The sequence below is a fragment of the Labrus bergylta genome, chromosome 16, assembly GCF_963930695.1.
Source record: "Labrus bergylta chromosome 16, fLabBer1.1, whole genome shotgun sequence".
NCBI classification, from domain to species: Eukaryota; Metazoa; Chordata; class Actinopteri; order Labriformes; family Labridae; genus Labrus; species Labrus bergylta.
Window position 1 is genome coordinate 6,099,825 of NC_089210.1, and position 17,258 is coordinate 6,117,082.

Sequence of the window (17,258 nt, forward strand, 5' to 3'; positions counted from 1 at the left end):
ATATAATATCGGCACACAAAATATCACGATACTATGTTTTATCGATTTTTTCCCCCACCTCCACTAATTACTTTCAGTTTTGATTAAAGTAGGGGGAGATGTTAATTCTATATATTACCCTTTGGTTGCTTCAGAAAACATTTTCCGCCATGGTTAAAGTCTGAAAAAATTATGTTCATGTTTTCATTGTCTCATGTTTTCTTCTTGTTAGTAGAAATTAACTGAAATGACCGACGACCTCCAGGAGGGGGACACCCGTTTTTTTAAAGGTGTCTCCTTAATCAGAGCGTGTGAGCCTCAAAGATGAGCAAAAATATGCTAAAGACCCCTTAAAGGTCTTATAGATTTGAAGACGTGAACAGGAAGTTGAACAGACAATGAACAGACTTAAGTGCAGAGATGCAGGAATGTGACCAGGTGACACTGATACTTTATTAATGAAACCAAGTGCTCCTCCCTTTTCTTAACAAACAGGAAAGTCTTGTTCAAAAGAATAAACAAAAAAAAAAGGCCTTGACTGAACCCTTTTTATTCTTGATGCTTAAAGAGTCATGGAAAAAAAAAAACAGATTCTGACTTTGAGTAAAGGTTAAATGTCATGAATGAACACATTGAGGTGAACTGCATTCTTTTAAAAAACAACTCGGGGACAGGGAAGCTAAATGTATTTAAAGCGAGATTATGTAACAGTTTAACCTTGAAATAACAGTTTAATACCTATTAATGATGGTGATTTCACATTCTAAGGGCCGGTGTGCATTAGTCACACACCCACCCTGCAGCAGCGGTTGTAAACATGAAACATAATGATAAGGACATTATCAATCTTAATGCTGAGGGTCTCATTTGCTTTTGTAGGTCGTAAAGAGGCATTGTGATTCATTTCAGTCTTCATAACCAGATCAAATCTACTCAGAGGAGATTCAACTTTTTCTGGCTACAACTGATTAATCCTACCTTTTAATGTGAGTGAAGATTTACCTGTAGTTTTGGTTTTTTGGCGAGCTTATTTGTTAGCACAGCTGAATCATTAACCCTGCTGTAGCTCATAAACATACAACGTACGGGAAGGCGTATCATGCAATTTCAACGTGGTTCTTTGTCTTCTGACTTGGACTTTCCAGTTACAAGTCCCTTGGATTGTAATCAAATACAAGTTTAAAGCTGCCATGACTGTAAAACAAAACAAGTTTATTCAGTTTCATGTAGTATCAAGTGAAAGTACAGCAGCATTCTCGGTTTTGTGTAGTTAAAGCTGCACCTTAAAATTAAATGCCATTATTTGTAAATCTTCATCCTACATAAGATACTGAACCACTTATTTTTCCTGGGAGCTCCTGAGCTCTCTTGTCTCATAGGTTTCCTCGGGATTGGTGGGTTCCTCTGATTGTTGGGGACGGCCGGCTGCTATGGACTGCCACCCCCCCTGTCTGTTTCGCCCCAATCCTTCTTCCTGCATCTCCCCCATCCCGTCTTTAAAGCCCTGCACACTTTAGGCAGATGGCTGTTCATCATGAGTCTGGGTTTGCTCAAGATTTCTGCCTGTTAGAGGAAGAATGTGCAACTTTTTGCACATAAATTCAGCAGAAATCAAGTATCTCCTCTGTAAATGTCTCTGAGTCATGACTGTCTACAATGAGTGAGAAGCACGAGTCCTGCCAGGTGTATTGTTGTTGGAGCTATGTTTACATCATGTTTACATGGACGGGACGGCCTTGAGTTTAAAGCTGTTTTAGTCAAGGACTAGAGAAAAAAAGAATAACACACTCCCTGCTCATGTGGATGTTACGTAAGTGTCTTTAGAGCACGATCATTCCGTGTCTATTTATGTGAAATATGAAGCTATGAGTTAACCAAAGTGGGTCTTTGTAATAAAGCAATGAGTAAGGTCTTGAGATTACATTTGTTGTGAATTGATGCTATACAAATAAAGATTGACTGATAGATTGTTTGACTTGAAACACAGTAGAAAAAACTACTACATGATTGAAAACACACTTGGGAAGTCAATGAAGGTTCATGAGCCAAGAAAGGTTTGGAGCCACTGAAGTGAAGTCTATTTCACAATAACTGTAAATAATTGCATATCTAAGAGAGGGAGGCTTGTGTTGTAAAGGTGATAAGTGGAGAATTATTGGGTGTGTCATTGGACAGGTGACGGCACCTGTCAGTGGAGCAGAGAGAGGTGTGTTTGTGTTGGAGGCAGAGAGAGGGAGGGGAGAAGAAGCTTATTTATGCCAGAGCAGACTCCGATATTATGGACTTCCAGTTATGGCTCTCCACAAAGTGATCTGTGCGGCAACCCTGCTGACTTTCTTCAATCAAGGTAAAAGTCTTCTGAACTCTTGTGTTGTACGTTAGAGCGAATGTTTAAAAAAAGAACAACCGTGCAAAGTAAGCTTTATTCAAAGTAGTTGGACAGACACGGAAAAAAAAAGTGAGAACCCTTTAATTCTGAAAATACTCTAACCTTAAAACCGTTCTAACTTAAATGTGCTCCTGACAGAACTGAGGCCTTCATTTGTCCTGTTTTACAACAAACAAACAAATGATTGACCTACCTACAACTCTCCATTTGTGGTTTTTAATTATCAGCTGAGCAGCCTCTGAGTGGATGTCGTCCCGTCACTCACTCTGTGCATTGATTATATTCAGCCTTAACACCATAAATCACAACATCTTCAAATATGTCCTCAACCTTTAGACCTTTAGTGCCTTGAATTTCCCCCCGGGGACAAATAAAGTTTTTTTGAATTGAATTGAATTGAATTGAAACAACTGATGCGGCTTCATAAAAGCGTCATGTTGATTTGGGTTTGATTCCAGATTTAATTCAATCACTGAGCAACCTTAAAGGAGCAGTTTTCATTATTTAACACTTTTATGAAAACGTGTATTTAATGATAGTAGCAGTAACCTGAACATAATGTTTCCTCTCTGATTGTTCTCTGTATTTAATATTTGAAGATATTAATGTGACTTGCAATGTAATTCTGGAAAAACGCTTAAAATGTGATTATTTAGTGTGTTAATGAATATTTGTGGAGTGAGATGAAATATTTAAATGACCATTAAGAACGTGTAGACGGATTCATAGACATTTTTAAACCCTTCCATTGAGTCAGATTGAGCCCAGAGTGAGGGGAGAGTTTCTTGTCTGAGTTTCCATGTTGGACAGTCTTGGTGGTTTAAAGATGCACTATGGAGATTTGGTAGTGACATTTTTAAAGTTGGAGAATTGAAACAATTCTATGCTATATTGCTGAATACACAAACTTTACTCAAAGAGAAAATGGATCTCTGGACACTGTTTGGGAGCTAAAAAGCTACCAGGAGAGTTACGGATTCACTGATTTGGGCCCCACCATAACTTCTCACGTAGAAGTTTATCTTCAAACAGTGTTACAGGGACCACATTTTCCTATATAAAGGACAGTCTTTATATAGAGTTATGGACATATACCACAGAATCTGTAAATTTCCACATTTCTCTACCAAAGCTCCATAGTGCACCTTTAAGGTCAATGATAAAATATTGCTGCAGCTTTCTTACTTTTTTAACTCCTTTAGCTTCATTCAAGGAGGTTTGAAAGTCTTTAATTGATTCTAAAGAATATGATGTATAATGAGACCAACCTGGTGCTACAACCTGTGGACCATTGATTTTAAAATGTTTCAATTATGTTACCTAATCTGAGCTTTAAGTGATTCTCTTGCGATTTTTACATATCATAAAATGAAATGAATACTTGTGGTATTAACCAGGCTTTCTTTACGAGATTAGAGCCACTTTTAAAAATGCGTCGGCACAGATTTCAGTCTCCACTCCTCAGAGGATCGGTGCTTGGTGGATTGGCAAGTAAAGGTGGAGCCACACCTCATTGTGAAGCCGATTGTAAAGCGTTAGCTGAGGAAAAGATGGACCTTGAACATTTTAGTCATCGAGTAGCAGCAGGACCGTCATCCACATCACAGAAAAACCCTCGAGTCCACATAACAACTCCTACAGGACGACGTTAATCTGACCAGAAATCAATCTTTAAGTCTTATAAAAATGATTTAACCCCAAAGAAACCGTAGGGCAAGATACACACAGAAGGTATATATTCGCTTTCCTTTTTCATATAATGTAGGAACAGCAGAGTGACCAGAGGCTCTAAGGGTCGACATGTTAGAGGAGGGGTTCAAGATTCATTTGATTACTCTGTATAAAAAATGTAAACAACTGGATTTTAAAAGGAAAAAATAACATTTACCAAAATACAAGAGGCAAAAACTAGATACTGTAAACAACCTCAACAATGAACTTAAACTGAAAAAGTGCAAAAATCCTGCCAGACCTGACTGTAAAACCTGTCAGATGAGATGTGCCCACACTAAGGCACTGCTGCCACACAACAGTGAGATCCATTAAAACAACAGGAGTGTGAAAAATGCTAAAAAAAATAAATAAAATAAAAACACGCAGACAATGACACCACCGCACAAATAACAGCATTTATGTTGTTTGTCAATGCAGGAAGTTCTGTCATTGTTGTTATTATTTTTTAATTTTTCTGCTCCTTTGCGTAAGATTTTGAAACGTCAGGGTTTAATGACATGTGTCAATGTTCTGAGACCCTTTTTGTTCAGTCGCCTGCATGCTGAATGATTTCACCTGTATGTGTTAATTGTTCAACTTTACGCAACCAAACTCAGGTTGAGGACAGAGGGTCACACTTAGGGTGAGGCTGTACTGACACTCCCCTCTGTTTGGTTTTACACACCATCAAGTTTAAAGAAGAATGCAATGCCACTTAAAACAAATGTGACATTTCAAATCCCCATTTACTCAATGCTTCTATACTCCTAGTACCATGTACTGTATGTCAGACAGTTGTGTTTTTTAAAGACAGTTAATAATGACATATGTGGGTCTATGTGGAAACTGGACCAAGGAGAAAGGCCTGCACACTTACTCAATGCCACAAAAATGTTGAAGTCATCACACCGTTTCAACGAGAGGTCAAAACTCTCAGCAGAAGTCGATCTCTCCATAAAATGTTTTGATAACGACTGAATGAAATGCATCATCACCGTGACGATTTCATGATCGTGATGATTTCTGAGTGAATGAAAGAGTCGGAGAAGTCTTGGAGAGAGCTGGAAAAAAATATTTCCCCCTGTGTGTCAGCTGGGGGAGGAGGGGGGTTCAAAGTGTGCCCCCTCTTTAAAATCCCTTCCATGTATGTTTAGCCGTATATGAGTTCAGGAGATTTCTGAATTGTTGAATGAAGATGTTTGGTCTTCTTTTTTTCAGAGTGTCTCGGACAGCTTGATGGTGAGTCCTGGTTATTTTTCTTTCACTCATTTGTGGCAGTATAAATGTTGTTTTTGCTTTTTTTAAGACTTTCATTATGGTTACCGTAAAAACAGCGTGTCATTAAAAGCAACAGAATGTTTAGACTCGTTGTGAAATAAAAAATCATTTTTAATGATGTTTGATCAGCCACACCTTGAAATATCCCGGCACACTCCGGATCTTAATCCTAAACCCAGAGATGCAATGCTTCAGGGAGGGGAGAGGATTACTTACCTTGTGCGTTTGTTTTCTATCCATTTTTAGTGTGTGGGAAACCTCCACTCAACAACAGGATTGTTGGAGGACAGGTGGCTCCTCAAGGCAGCTGGCCATGGCAGGTCAGTCTGCACCAATCTGGGTTTCACTTCTGTGGAGGGTCCCTCATTAACAACCAGTGGGTGATGTCTGCTGCTCACTGCTTCCAACGGTAAGAGGCAGAAATAGTCAAATGTGGAGTCCCTCATGAAGCCTTAAACTCTTTTTCAATGGAAGAATAACTTTTCAATCAGTAAAGATTTGTTTCAAGCACCCAATATTTGATTTCAAGGTGTCATCTGACAAAAATGGTATCACAGAGCCAAGAGCTACCTTTAGCTCTATGTTAGAGTGACCATATTTTCAAACCTCAATTCGACACACTTTAATTTGACCACAAACCCCAAAGTATCGATCCACCAATCAGTGACCTGCACTGGTCACTCAAGGTGCACAAATGCTTCCTCCTGAGCAGTTTGTTTAAGTTGGTTGTCACTGTGGTGTTAAACTCACTATAGTTGTTCTTAACAGTTCTCCTTTCAGCCTGTGCCCACTGTTTGCTCGTTTTAATATAGCTTTGTATGTCGACATTTCCACTGTGGGCGACTAAAAATGGACGCCTGCAGTGTGTGCAAAACGCAGCATATTCATATTCATTCCAATATTCTACATGGACCAAACACTATGAGTGAGCGTTTAGCAACATTTGGCAACAGGGGCAAGAAAAAAAAGCAGAAACCTTTAGCAGAACCAAACTCATGGCGAACAGCCATCTGCCTTTTGGGAAACAAACACGACTTGACAGTTTTCTTGTCCAGACTGTTGATTATGCCTGATCACTGCTTTCTTCTCTTGTGGTCACTTTAGCACTGCTGCCAGCAGTCTGCTGGTGTATCTGGGCCGACAGAGTCAGGAGGGAACCAACTCCAACGAAGTGTCCAGGTCGGTAATGGAAATCATTGTCCACCCTGACTACAACGCTACTACTAGTGACAACGACATCGCACTCCTGAAACTGTCCTCAACTGTGACTTTCACCAACTTCATCCTGCCCGTGTGCCTGGCGGCCCCGGGCAGCACCTTCTTCAGCGGCATCGACGCCTGGGTTACCGGCTGGGGCACCATTGGAAGTGGAGGTGCGTCTGAAATCAACCTGATTACGTTTGCTTTTTTTCCAGAAAAGTTATAGTAATAATGATAACTTTATTTATAATGCATCCTTCAAACACAGAATTACAAGGTGCCTCACATGTACACTACATAATACAAGAGATAACAGAACATAGAGAAAGAAAGTTATACTTAGATATTAAGATAATCACAATAAATATAAGAGAAGGCCCTATGATAGTTCTGCCAGAGGATCTCAAACAGTAAAGTGGTGCCCAATCATGTAAGGCTTTAAAAACTAGCAATACTTCTAACAATCAATTCTAAAACTAACTGGTAACCAGCAGAGGTCAGAAGAAGTTGGAGTTATGTGTTCAGTTCATTTGGAACCAGTTGAAAACGGAGCACTACCATTGGTCAAAACTTGTACAAGCTAGGTTTAAAATCAAAAATGTTCGTTTACGGGGAAATATTCAAAAGTTCCAATTTGTGGAAAACAGTTTTGAGGCAACATCTTTGAACATACATTGTTTTTCTACAGTGCCCCTTCCTTCCCCACAAAACCTTATGGAGGTGGAGGTGCCAATAGTGGGCAACAGAAGATGTAACTGTAACTATGGAGTGGGTAGTATCACAGACAACATGATCTGCGCCGGGTTAGAGGCTGGAGGAAGGGACTCCTGTCAGGTGAGCATTTTGAACATTGTCATTTGGGACAGATTCTGACAACCTGTGACTACCAAGATGAAGCTCTCTTGAACGCTCCTTTTTTTTTTCTCAAAGGGGGATTCAGGAGGTCCGCTGGTGAGCAAGCAGAACGGCGTCTGGATCTTAGAGGGGGTTGTAAGTTTTGGAGCTGGATGTGCTCTGCCTAATTTTCCAGGAGTATACACCCGAGTGTCCCAGTACCAGTTGTGGATCAACAGTCACATCACCAGCAACCAGCCGGGCTACATCGTCTTCACATCCACTGGGACTAACAGTGACCTGAGTGTCACCTGTCCTGGCCTGCCACCAGCACCTCCCGTAGCCCGTGAGTGCCTGACATGTCCAGAATTAGTACCTGCTGGTTTTTTTAGCCTTAATTTGACATAGTCAGTATGAGCTGTTGATACGCCACCAACTTGTTTGAGATCATGTCGCTGAACGTTCACACTGAGGGAGAAATTCAAACCAAGGACTCCATGTATTTCATGGCTGCACCATTCTAAAAGGATAATCTTTACTTATGGATCTTTTTTTGCTTTCTCTCCAGCTGTGGTCTGTGGTCAAGCTTCGTTGAATTCTCGTATAATGGGAGGAAGCTCAGTCACACAGGCTGGTGTGTGGCCGTGGATGGCGAGCCTGCAGAAGAATGGAAGCCATGTGTGTGGTGGGACTTTGGTTGCCTTGGATTTTGTGTTGAGCAACGCCAACTGCTTCTCAAGGTGAGACACCTGAAGTGATGTCAGTATTCTGTTTTAAGTTTGAGCCAATGAAAAGGGACTTTCATTATTATTGAAACGGTGCTCCATCTTTAGCTATTTTGGGGTCTACATTACTAGTAGGTTCGAAAAGTTTCTATAGTCGATTCAGAAAATTCAGAACGGGTTGATGGTGTTCATGTCACATGACCAGTAACTAACTGCCGTAATCATTGAGCATGTTAAAGCAGCGTCATACTCTTTACTGCTCCAGCACACGTTTTCCACTCTTTCATTGATAGTGTGGATATGTCCAATAATAATGATTGTGTAGTGTCAGACTCTGCTTGGCCCGCCCTCTTGGATGTCTTGTGAGCAATATGACCGTGGCGTCCTTTTTTATGTCACATCCTTCCTCCTTAGACTCGCCCTGTCTTTGAGAAGAGTCTAAAAAGGTGAATCAAAGTGTTCTCTTTACCTCCAACAGTTCCCCCACGCCATCTGAATGGACGGTCGTTTTGGGTCGTTTGAGACAGAATGGAGCCAACTCTTTTGAGGTGACACTGAATGTGACAAATATCACCCTGAGCAACCTCAGTGGGTCAAATGTAGCAGTGCTGCAACTGTCAGCCAAACCCACCCTGTCAGTCTATATCCAGCCCATCTGTCTGGACAACGGACAGACCTTCTCAGAGGGCTCAACCTGCTGGGCTGCCGGCTGGAGCTCTGGCCGTGGTGGGGGTGAGTCCTTGAAGCATAGTAACACTTCTATCACTTCACCTCTTTAGATAAAATGTTTACACATGGACATTCTTACAGAGTTTGTATGCCCATTTGAGGTAGTTTACTGGAAGTGACGCACTACTAATAATGCTTTTATTTTCCCCCATTGTCAGAGGAACAAGTTCTGCAGGAATTACAGACCTCAATCGTGAATTGTGGAAACGTGTCATCAAGTGACACGATTTGTACAGCATCACTCACACTGGAGCAGGTGAGAAACTAAAGTAGTAGATTGTCAAACTTGGCCTTTTGTAGCTAGTCTGAAACTTTACAACATAACATGATATAAGTCTGTTTTTTAATCAAATGAATATGATATGATACGGTACGATGTGATGAGATACAGTACACTACAGTGCAGCATGATACAATACTGTTCTGTACGATACAATACTATATGTATGGTCTGGTATGGTACAGTCCGGTAGGTAAGGTTATACAACACATTATGATACTTAACCTGACATACCATACCATACATTATGCTACCATATAATATGATAGAATAGGATACGATACATTTTGTGGCAGTGTTTTTCCTGGGCTTGAATGCCTCACACATTTAACTTAAAGCTTTGTGGCAAATACTCCCTTGTTCTGTAAACTTAGGGTTTTTTTTTGTCCTTTATGTTTAGGGGGATTCTGGCGGTCCTCTCATGTGTAAGCTGGATGGGTCCTGGTTCCAGGCGTCCGTGTTATCGTTTGAAAATAACTCAAGCACCCGAGGTCGAGTAGCGAAAGCAGATCTAACGGTCTTTACCAAACTGAGCACCTTTCAGGCATTCTTGACATCGACGATAGGAACGTTCTTATCTCCAGCTTCCAACGGTGTGGATTGCCCCGCTCACTCGTCCCTCTTCGTCCTTTTGCATCTCCTTGTCTTATCAGTGTATCTCCAACTCTTTGCATAGAAACCTCCCACTTGTAAAAGGGATTTACATGATGTGACTCGCACAGATGAATGTAAGCAAACTTGAATTTGAGAGACATTTGTTAGCATAAAACTGCATGACGTTTTTTTTGTATGTACCTATGTGATTGGTTCAAAGCTAATGTTCGGTTTAATGTTTGCCAAAGGTAAATGGCAGGGGCAAACTGAGGAAGTTAAAACTATATTATTATTTCATTATCTAGAAAAATCTGTGTTTCTGTGTTGAGGGAGATTTAAAGTCATCTTTGAATTACTATAGTTTTAAATATGAATTTACTCTTGACTGTATATCAGAAGTTAGCATGTTTTGAAGCCGGGGGTCTTAGAACGCCATTTTGGTGGTTTTTGGAGAGTGACAATAGGAAAAACAGTTTGAGTCTGAGAGGACTGAGTGGTTAGCAAATGCTAAGCTATCAGGTTAGCTTGGATGGCTTAAAGATGTAAATCACAGAAGATATAAGTGACTAAAATATATTCTGGGTTCATGAGAAATTAGAACAAAATGTATTTGACAATGACATGAACAGCAGACTCTTCAGGGGTTCTTCGTGCAGTAAGAACATTACTGCACTGGTTGTCATGGTGATTACTTAATCATAATTTAGCAATGCCCTAAAAATACCCTGTTCCAAGTTCTTTTTAATCCAAACAGCACCATTATTTAAATGAACATCATGATATGTTGAAGAAGACCTGAAACTCTGATAATGAAACCAGGAGCTCATCAGGAAAATGTTTACTATAGCCGTACATTTATGAAGAATTTTTTTTCTCACATATATTTTGTTTACAAATGGGCTTGGAGTCACTCCCTGCTGGACTTCTGCAAAGGCGTAATTCTGCTTTAAGACTTAAGTTCACTTCTTATATATAGAAGATGGAAAGCACTTCAGGAAAGCACTTCTACTACTTATAGTACTACTTTATTTCTCTATAGCCTGCGAGAAAACGTGATTCATCCTGGTCACTGTTCTCACTGGCTTGACTTTCTTTTGTTTCTAGAGAGGAGATTATCGGTGCTGGCTTCTCTGAGTCTTGAGCATCAGGGGTAAAATGAAGAACTCTTAAAGCTGTACTGAACAAATGTTTTCATATATAGTTAGGCGCTACAGGGATCATAAGAAGATAACATGTGAAATCTATATTTTTTTACTGACTAATTGTTAAATAGGAAGTGTCTTTCTTCGACAAATGAGTGAAAAGGTTATTTTGAAGGAACACGTCATCTACCTCATCGTGACAGAGAGGTGCTGTACTAAAATGTCTATTTCTATCAGAAATGAATCAGCACTTGTGTGAAAACGGTGAAAGTTACTTGAGGTGCACTTTACTTTTTTGAAATCTAAACTTCAGCTACTGATTTTCCATGAAAAACAATTGTAATGTGGATGTGACAGTACTGTACAAATGAATTTAATAAACTGCTTGTATATTATGTGAAAATTCCATTTAGTCGCTTTTTGACGTTTTTACGTTTAAATCTGTAAATTGATTTAAATTACAGCTGCAGGTGGTGCAGTGGTTGGCGCTGTTGCCTCACAGGGATGAGGTTCCTGGTTTGAATACCCATTGAACAGGAGCCTCTCTGTGTGGAGTTTGTATGTTCTCCCCGTGCATGCGTGGGTTCAGGGTGTACCCCGACTCTCGCCCAACGACAGCTGGGATAGGCTCCCAAATTTCCAAATAGTTTCCTGTTTTGAAGGAGAAACTCTCAAGGAGCATGAAGGAGCCTCTGACCCTTTAACATTAGTATCAGGATGTATCGAAAAGTATAATGTTTCTTAAATTAGAAACACTTCAACTACAACTCTTGTTGTGCCCTGACCAGGCAAAGAAATATTCTGTGTGACGATGTTAAAGCGTTTCTGTGGCTCTGAGAACTTCGAGGTAAGATGACAGACAGAAAAGCTGTTTGACTGATACATTAGATAATTTAATAACAAGAAGGTATAAAAAAAAACAAAGCTACAGCATTAATAACAAAAAATACAATGTAAACAATACACAAGGAATCCCCTCAAGAGCACCAAATGTGGAATAAGCAGCTGCTGAAAAGAGTCTCAACAAAGGCTCCACAGCTCCTCCTATAGGTTTGAGTAAAAAGCTGCAATGAGCAGCTGTTTTTTTTTCTACTGAAACTCTCTAAAACATGAAACTATTAGAGGAAAATAAGTAAAACAAGGCACTCAAAGAGATAAAAAAAACAGGTGTTTGATCACACAGGTGTACATCCTGCTAATGCAGCGCTGAACTGTACAGTATTTTGGCAAAGTACAAAGATAGAAAAGGCCTGTCATATTTAAATATGTAGTGTTTCTATTTATCATTCTAAGTTTTCGCTTTTTGTGACAATTAAAAAAATGTGAATTCAGAGTAAATTCCTGATGAAAAACTGAGTTCTTAGCATCATACTGTAAGGCAATATTTCTGTCCACAGTCAGAGATCGTGCCATTCCATTTAAACTGCATCAAGTATCAAGAAAATAATGCTTTTATCTCTCATCCAGAGTCCTGAACGACCCTGACTGCAGAGCCAGAGAAAACTGCTTTTGAGATTTCCTCACTTTGAGATAGTGAAGTAATGAAAAAGGACACTGTCTTACATGCTCTTTTTAAAGGTATTGAGGTATCAACACATGTTTACTTGTGTTCTGAAATATAATATTCACAGATGGACTTTGATTTATCAGGTGTTTGGTTGAATAGATCCATTTTCCCTTTGTCAAACAAAACTCAGTTAACTTTTCAGAAATCTCGTCCTATCACAGGAAAGATTGAACCATTCAGCACAGTAGGCATGTTTCACATTTTCAATCAGCTACTCCAACTGAATATTTACTGAATACTAGTTTGTGTCGAAAAACAAAAAGTAAACAAGAACACATATCCCAGCTAGTAGTGGTTTTGACACAGCCTGCAAAGTGCTATTCCATCAAACGGCAGCCACAGACTCATTTTGAGTCTTCTTTACATGTGACAGTCTAACAGGAGCGTTCATGTCGGTCCCTCAATAAGAATGCAAAGACATGCCGGTTCAAATGCAGCAGAAGATCTCTGCTGAAGGTCATTTTCCATCGTTCCTCACCGAACGCTCGTAATAAAAGGCAAACATTTTGAAAAGTCACTCAGCTGATGATGCCATCAGTGAACCTCCACCGTCGTCATCTACTTGATCGTGATCTCGAAGCAGAGACAGTGGCAGGAGTCGCACTCAGGAGGCCGACAGCTGCAGAGATCGCGCTCACAGCTGCAGGGATTGTGCCAACAGTCACACTGTAGGAGAAACAAAAGGACAAGCTCAGATATGAGGCTGGCTGCTTTAATAAGATACACGCTAAACTCTCTGTTCTAGTGCTCAAGTGAAGAATTTTGTTCAGTTTTTCTTCTTTCAGCTGGGAAAAAAAAATCATGTCTGTGAAAACTAGTTCACTGATCTTCACAACTCAAATGGATCTAATGACATGCTTTTGGAGATTTTCAGCATGAATGTCAATCTCTGATGTGATCTGGTGTTTGAGTTACTTACAGAGGGAAAAGGGGGACATTTTTCCCAGCATGTTTTCATGTCGGGCATGTTGCAGTTACACATCTCGGACAGCTTAAAGCACTGCTCACATAAAGAGATGTCTGGACAGCAGTCACAACAGTTGCAAGAACAACGGTCCTGTGGGAGAGGGAACAGTACGATCTCATTCCAAACAGAAATGTAGTCCAATATAATAAGTACGTGTTCACATCCAGTATGAACTCATTCACACTGGGGCCCTTTCTGAATAGTATGCAGTACGTACTTTTCAGTATGGAGTTTCAGAACTTTTGTGGTCATTCAGTATGCATTTTTTGGGTCCACCTCAGTATACTGAACATTTCAGTATGGATATTAACTTCCGGGTTTCATGCAGTATGGATCGGATGCGTCCTTTCAGGAAATGAATTGTATTTTACCACCCACAATGCTGTGCGAAATTAAACGTAAATCATCAGGTCCGCCTCCAAATCAAAACAAACGAGCGTGGATTAATTGAATCAATTTTTAATCTAGAGTTAAAGTCCCGACTGAAATCACTACTTTAAATTAACAACAGAAAATATAACAAATGTCTGCATTATTATAAAACCTTTCCTCCTCTATTTAAATAATGATTTAACTATTTAAAAGTGTCTTTATTGATTTATTCTATTTTATATTCTGTATATTACTGTCTTTCATTTGTACTTTTCTTTATGTACTGTATGTTATTTAGTTATTTAATCTGCCTTTTACTTGATTTGCATTGTGATATTGTTTTTTTTACCTGACTGTATATGAACATTACTCCTCTTGAATAAAGCTAAACAAAAAAAACAAAAAAACAGGTGGATGCGGCCGGTTTGCGTAACGTAAATGACGTCACTTCCTTACTGAATGAATCAGAAGAAGTAGGAACAAATATCTGCCTACTGTGCGCGCCTCCTGAATAGTAGGTACTAAACAGTATACAGCACGGATAGTAGGTACTGGTACTGACAGACTGAGTAGGTACTATGTAATTCGGACACAGCCAGTCTCTTTTTAACTTGAGAAAGTCAAAATGGTTAAGAAAAGAATATGGGGTATCTCTCCTTATAGATTCAGATATGTTTAGGCCGGAGATTCCTCAAATCAAACACAGAATGTGAAGCAGATGGATCACCTAGAGCTAGAGTAGCACAACAGTCTTTTGAAAGTATTCAATTGTCTTCATAAGTTTTGATGGCTTCATGACAGAACTTCACCGCGCACAACAAATATAAGCTCATATTTCATGTATTAAGTGTAATAATTATGCTTTTGAAACTGTCAGCATAAAAACAAGCTTTACACTTCTGCGTCTTCTTCTTTGTTGTTTAATAGCAGCCTGTTGCAGTGTGAATAAACTAACCTACTGTACAACAACATGGTACTGAGTCATATGGAACACAACACACTTCCTTCCATATAAAAACACAACTTTTTTTTCCACATACCGGTATGTGACGCACTGAAAATATGTCGCACCGTGACCCAGAACACCCTCGGGTGAATCCTGTCACCTGCTCTTTTCACTAAGGCCCTGACACATATTAGCAACATCTGGAATGACCTCAGAATACTTTTCCAGAGTGACAAATATTCAACAACTCAACAGATCAAAATTCAAACAAACCAAAAGTTCGTCACAGCAGTTTTGAATCGGGTTCTCAAGTTATAGAAAAGAAAATGTGTCATGTTGTTTTACAATCTGAAGTGAGGAGAGAGTCCTAAGAGAAGGGTAAAGCTGCACCAACCTTAAGACAGTATCGTATCCAGAGCCCAACGCCCAGGACGATCATATAAAGACTCACAGTGATCATCAGCACGGCCGGGAGAGGGATGGCAAGCCCCCAAACAGGCAACACCTGAAGAACAGGGGTGAAATATGACCAAATAAAGATGAGCTGAGGAGATATCTCATGAATTGAATGCAGATTAATAATTATTCATTATTCCTCCTTACCTGTATTGTCTGTTCCTGAGAGGACATCTTAACATGTCACATCAAGCCTCACATCTTGAGAAATTCTGACAGGAAAAATGAAGCGTAAAAACTTGATTGTGAGGCTGACCAAAACCATCTGTGTTACTACACAACAACAACAAAAATGCAAGTGTGTGTTAAATGAATATGTCACGAGTTTAAATGCAAACCTGTATTTAAGCGTTAAAGACAGGTGCATGAGTTATGGTAAATGGTAAATGGACTTGAGCTTATATAGCGCTTTTCTAGTCTTCCAACTACTCAAAGCGCTTTTACGCCACATGTCACACCCACCCTTTCACACACTGATGGTAGTGATGATCGCTATGTAGTATCATCCATCAGAAGTAACTCAATCAATCAATCAATCAATCAATTTTTATTTGTATAGCGTCAACTCATAACAAGTGTTATCTCGAGACACTTTACAAAAAGCAGGTGAAATACCTTACTCTTTGTCTGTTAACATTACAAAAGAGCAGGTAAAAACACCATACTCATTGTTATGTTACAAAAAGCAGGTAAAAGACCTTACTTATTGCTATGTTACAAAGATCCGGCCAATCCATCATGAGCACTTTTAAGCAAAGCAGCAAAAGTTACAGTGGTAAGAAAAAACTGCCTTATTAAAAGGAAGAAATCTTCGGCCGGATCCCCGGCTCATGACGAAACAGCCTTCACAGGCCTAGACTGCACCGGGTTTGGAAGGGGATAGGGGGAGAGATGGGATAAGATGCTAAAATAACTAATCCCATTCATACACCACCACCAAAGCAGAGGGAGCATTTTGGGGTTAAGCGTCTTGCCCAAGGAGACATCGGACATTTGGCCAGCTGGGGATCAAACCTTCGACCTTCCGGTTGAGAAGCAACGACTCTACCAATTGAGCCACTGCGGCCCCGTTATGGTTGGATCTAAACCAGGGATGGGGCAACTTTGGTCACAGCAAGGGGCCACATTCATTTAATTCTCACTGCCAGAGGGGCCAAATTGTAGAATACAAAAACGATTACAGTGAATTATGTCTCAGATTTATCTCAACATACACCAGTGATCAAATATTATTATGGACATATTTCTGGTTTTCATGATTTCATGGCAGATTGGATGTTCCCAATTAATTGATGTGTAAAAATTGAGCTGAGGGCCACGTTGAGGGTTGATGGGGGGCCGCATGTGGCCCACCCCTGATCTAAACCAATGAGTTATATATTTACAAGTGCTATAAACACGTAAATGAGCAAGAATTAGTTTTTTCTCAATGAAAATTACTCGTAATGTTCAAAAGTGCGTGCGCAGCATATTTAAATAGTAGCTAACTCAAAGCGCTGGGAGGGTGAGGGCACAAAAGTCTGAAGAGTATTGACTCTACTTAAGGAACTCCAACTCACTCTGATATCATTAAAAAAAAAAGGAACATTAACTCTGCATGTCAGAATTTTGAGGAGTAAAAAAAAATAACAAATTACAAGTGAAAATTTCACGTTCGTTGATTGGTTTGATTTTAGTAGCAGCTAACACTGCTAACATCTTACCGTGATGAAAGGTCCCGCGCTATCACTAAACTATTGTGTGATAATAAATAAAACAGTCGAAAATCTCTTTGTAGGCAGGCCTAAGTTATATCTTTCATTATTATCGTTTTAAGTGGAAAACGAGCAGATGCTACCAGACGCTGTAAACAAACGCTGAGCTACGGCGGTAGCTGCTCCGTTGCCATGGTGTCTGAAGCGCTGACGGGAAGCCCAGAAGGGACAAAATACATTCACGGAACGGCGAAGAGAAAATAATCATGACAATAGAAATTCATCAAACTCGTGTAAGCGCGTTTAACTTTATTTGACAAATAAGCAACTCAAGCAAAGTATAACGTTGTCAAACGCTCATCATGAAGGGAGTTTGGTTACCCGTGAAAGTTT

At 39.8% G+C, this 17,258-nt stretch overlaps 2 protein-coding genes across 2 annotated transcripts; one reads left to right on the plus strand and one right to left on the minus strand.

The window, feature by feature from the left end:
- The first annotated feature begins 2,189 nt into the window (after positions 1 to 2,189).
- LOC109993838 (polyserase-2) lies at positions 2,190 to 11,258 on the plus strand. The gene is made up of 10 exons (XM_020646934.3): positions 2,190 to 2,326; positions 5,300 to 5,320; positions 5,606 to 5,768; positions 6,464 to 6,732; positions 7,248 to 7,393; positions 7,490 to 7,739; positions 7,962 to 8,133; positions 8,597 to 8,850; positions 9,006 to 9,103; positions 9,528 to 11,258. Exons 1-10 carry the CDS (start codon positions 2,272 to 2,274, stop codon positions 9,801 to 9,803), a joined length of 1,704 nt encoding a protein of 567 aa, XP_020502590.2. The 5' UTR covers positions 2,190 to 2,271; the 3' UTR covers positions 9,804 to 11,258.
- A 333-nt stretch (positions 11,259 to 11,591) lies between these two features.
- On the minus strand, positions 11,592 to 17,086 carry si:ch211-198p11.6 (uncharacterized). The gene is made up of 5 exons (XM_065965083.1): positions 16,875 to 17,086; positions 15,319 to 15,383; positions 15,110 to 15,220; positions 13,350 to 13,487; positions 11,592 to 13,096 (listed from the first exon to the last, which is right to left on the minus strand). The coding sequence occupies exons 2-5, from the start codon at positions 15,343 to 15,345 to the stop codon at positions 12,989 to 12,991; spliced, it is 384 nt and encodes a 127-aa protein (XP_065821155.1). The 5' UTR covers positions 15,346 to 15,383; positions 16,875 to 17,086; the 3' UTR covers positions 11,592 to 12,988.
- Between the last annotated feature and the right edge of the window lie 172 nt (positions 17,087 to 17,258).

Bases quoted from the DNA above. Each gene is read 5' to 3' on its own strand.
- LOC109993838 (XM_020646934.3), top strand. From the start codon at position 2,272: ATGGCTCTCCACAAAGTGATCTGTGCGGCAACCCTGCTGACTTTCTTC. The intron at 2,327-5,299 runs GTAAAAGTCTTC...TCTTTTTTTCAG, and splicing joins GCTGACTTTCTTCAATCAAG to AGTGTCTCGGACAGCTTGAT. The intron at 5,321-5,605 runs GTGAGTCCTGGT...ATCCATTTTTAG, and splicing joins GTGTCTCGGACAGCTTGATG to TGTGTGGGAAACCTCCACTC.
- si:ch211-198p11.6 (XM_065965083.1), bottom strand. From the start codon at position 15,345: ATGTCCTCTCAGGAACAGACAATACAG. The intron at 15,221-15,318 runs GTAAGGAGGAAT...CCTGTTCTTCAG, and splicing joins CTCAGGAACAGACAATACAG to GTGTTGCCTGTTTGGGGGCT. The intron at 13,488-15,109 runs GTTGGTGCAGCT...CCTCTCCCACAG, and splicing joins GGATACGATACTGTCTTAAG to GACCGTTGTTCTTGCAACTG.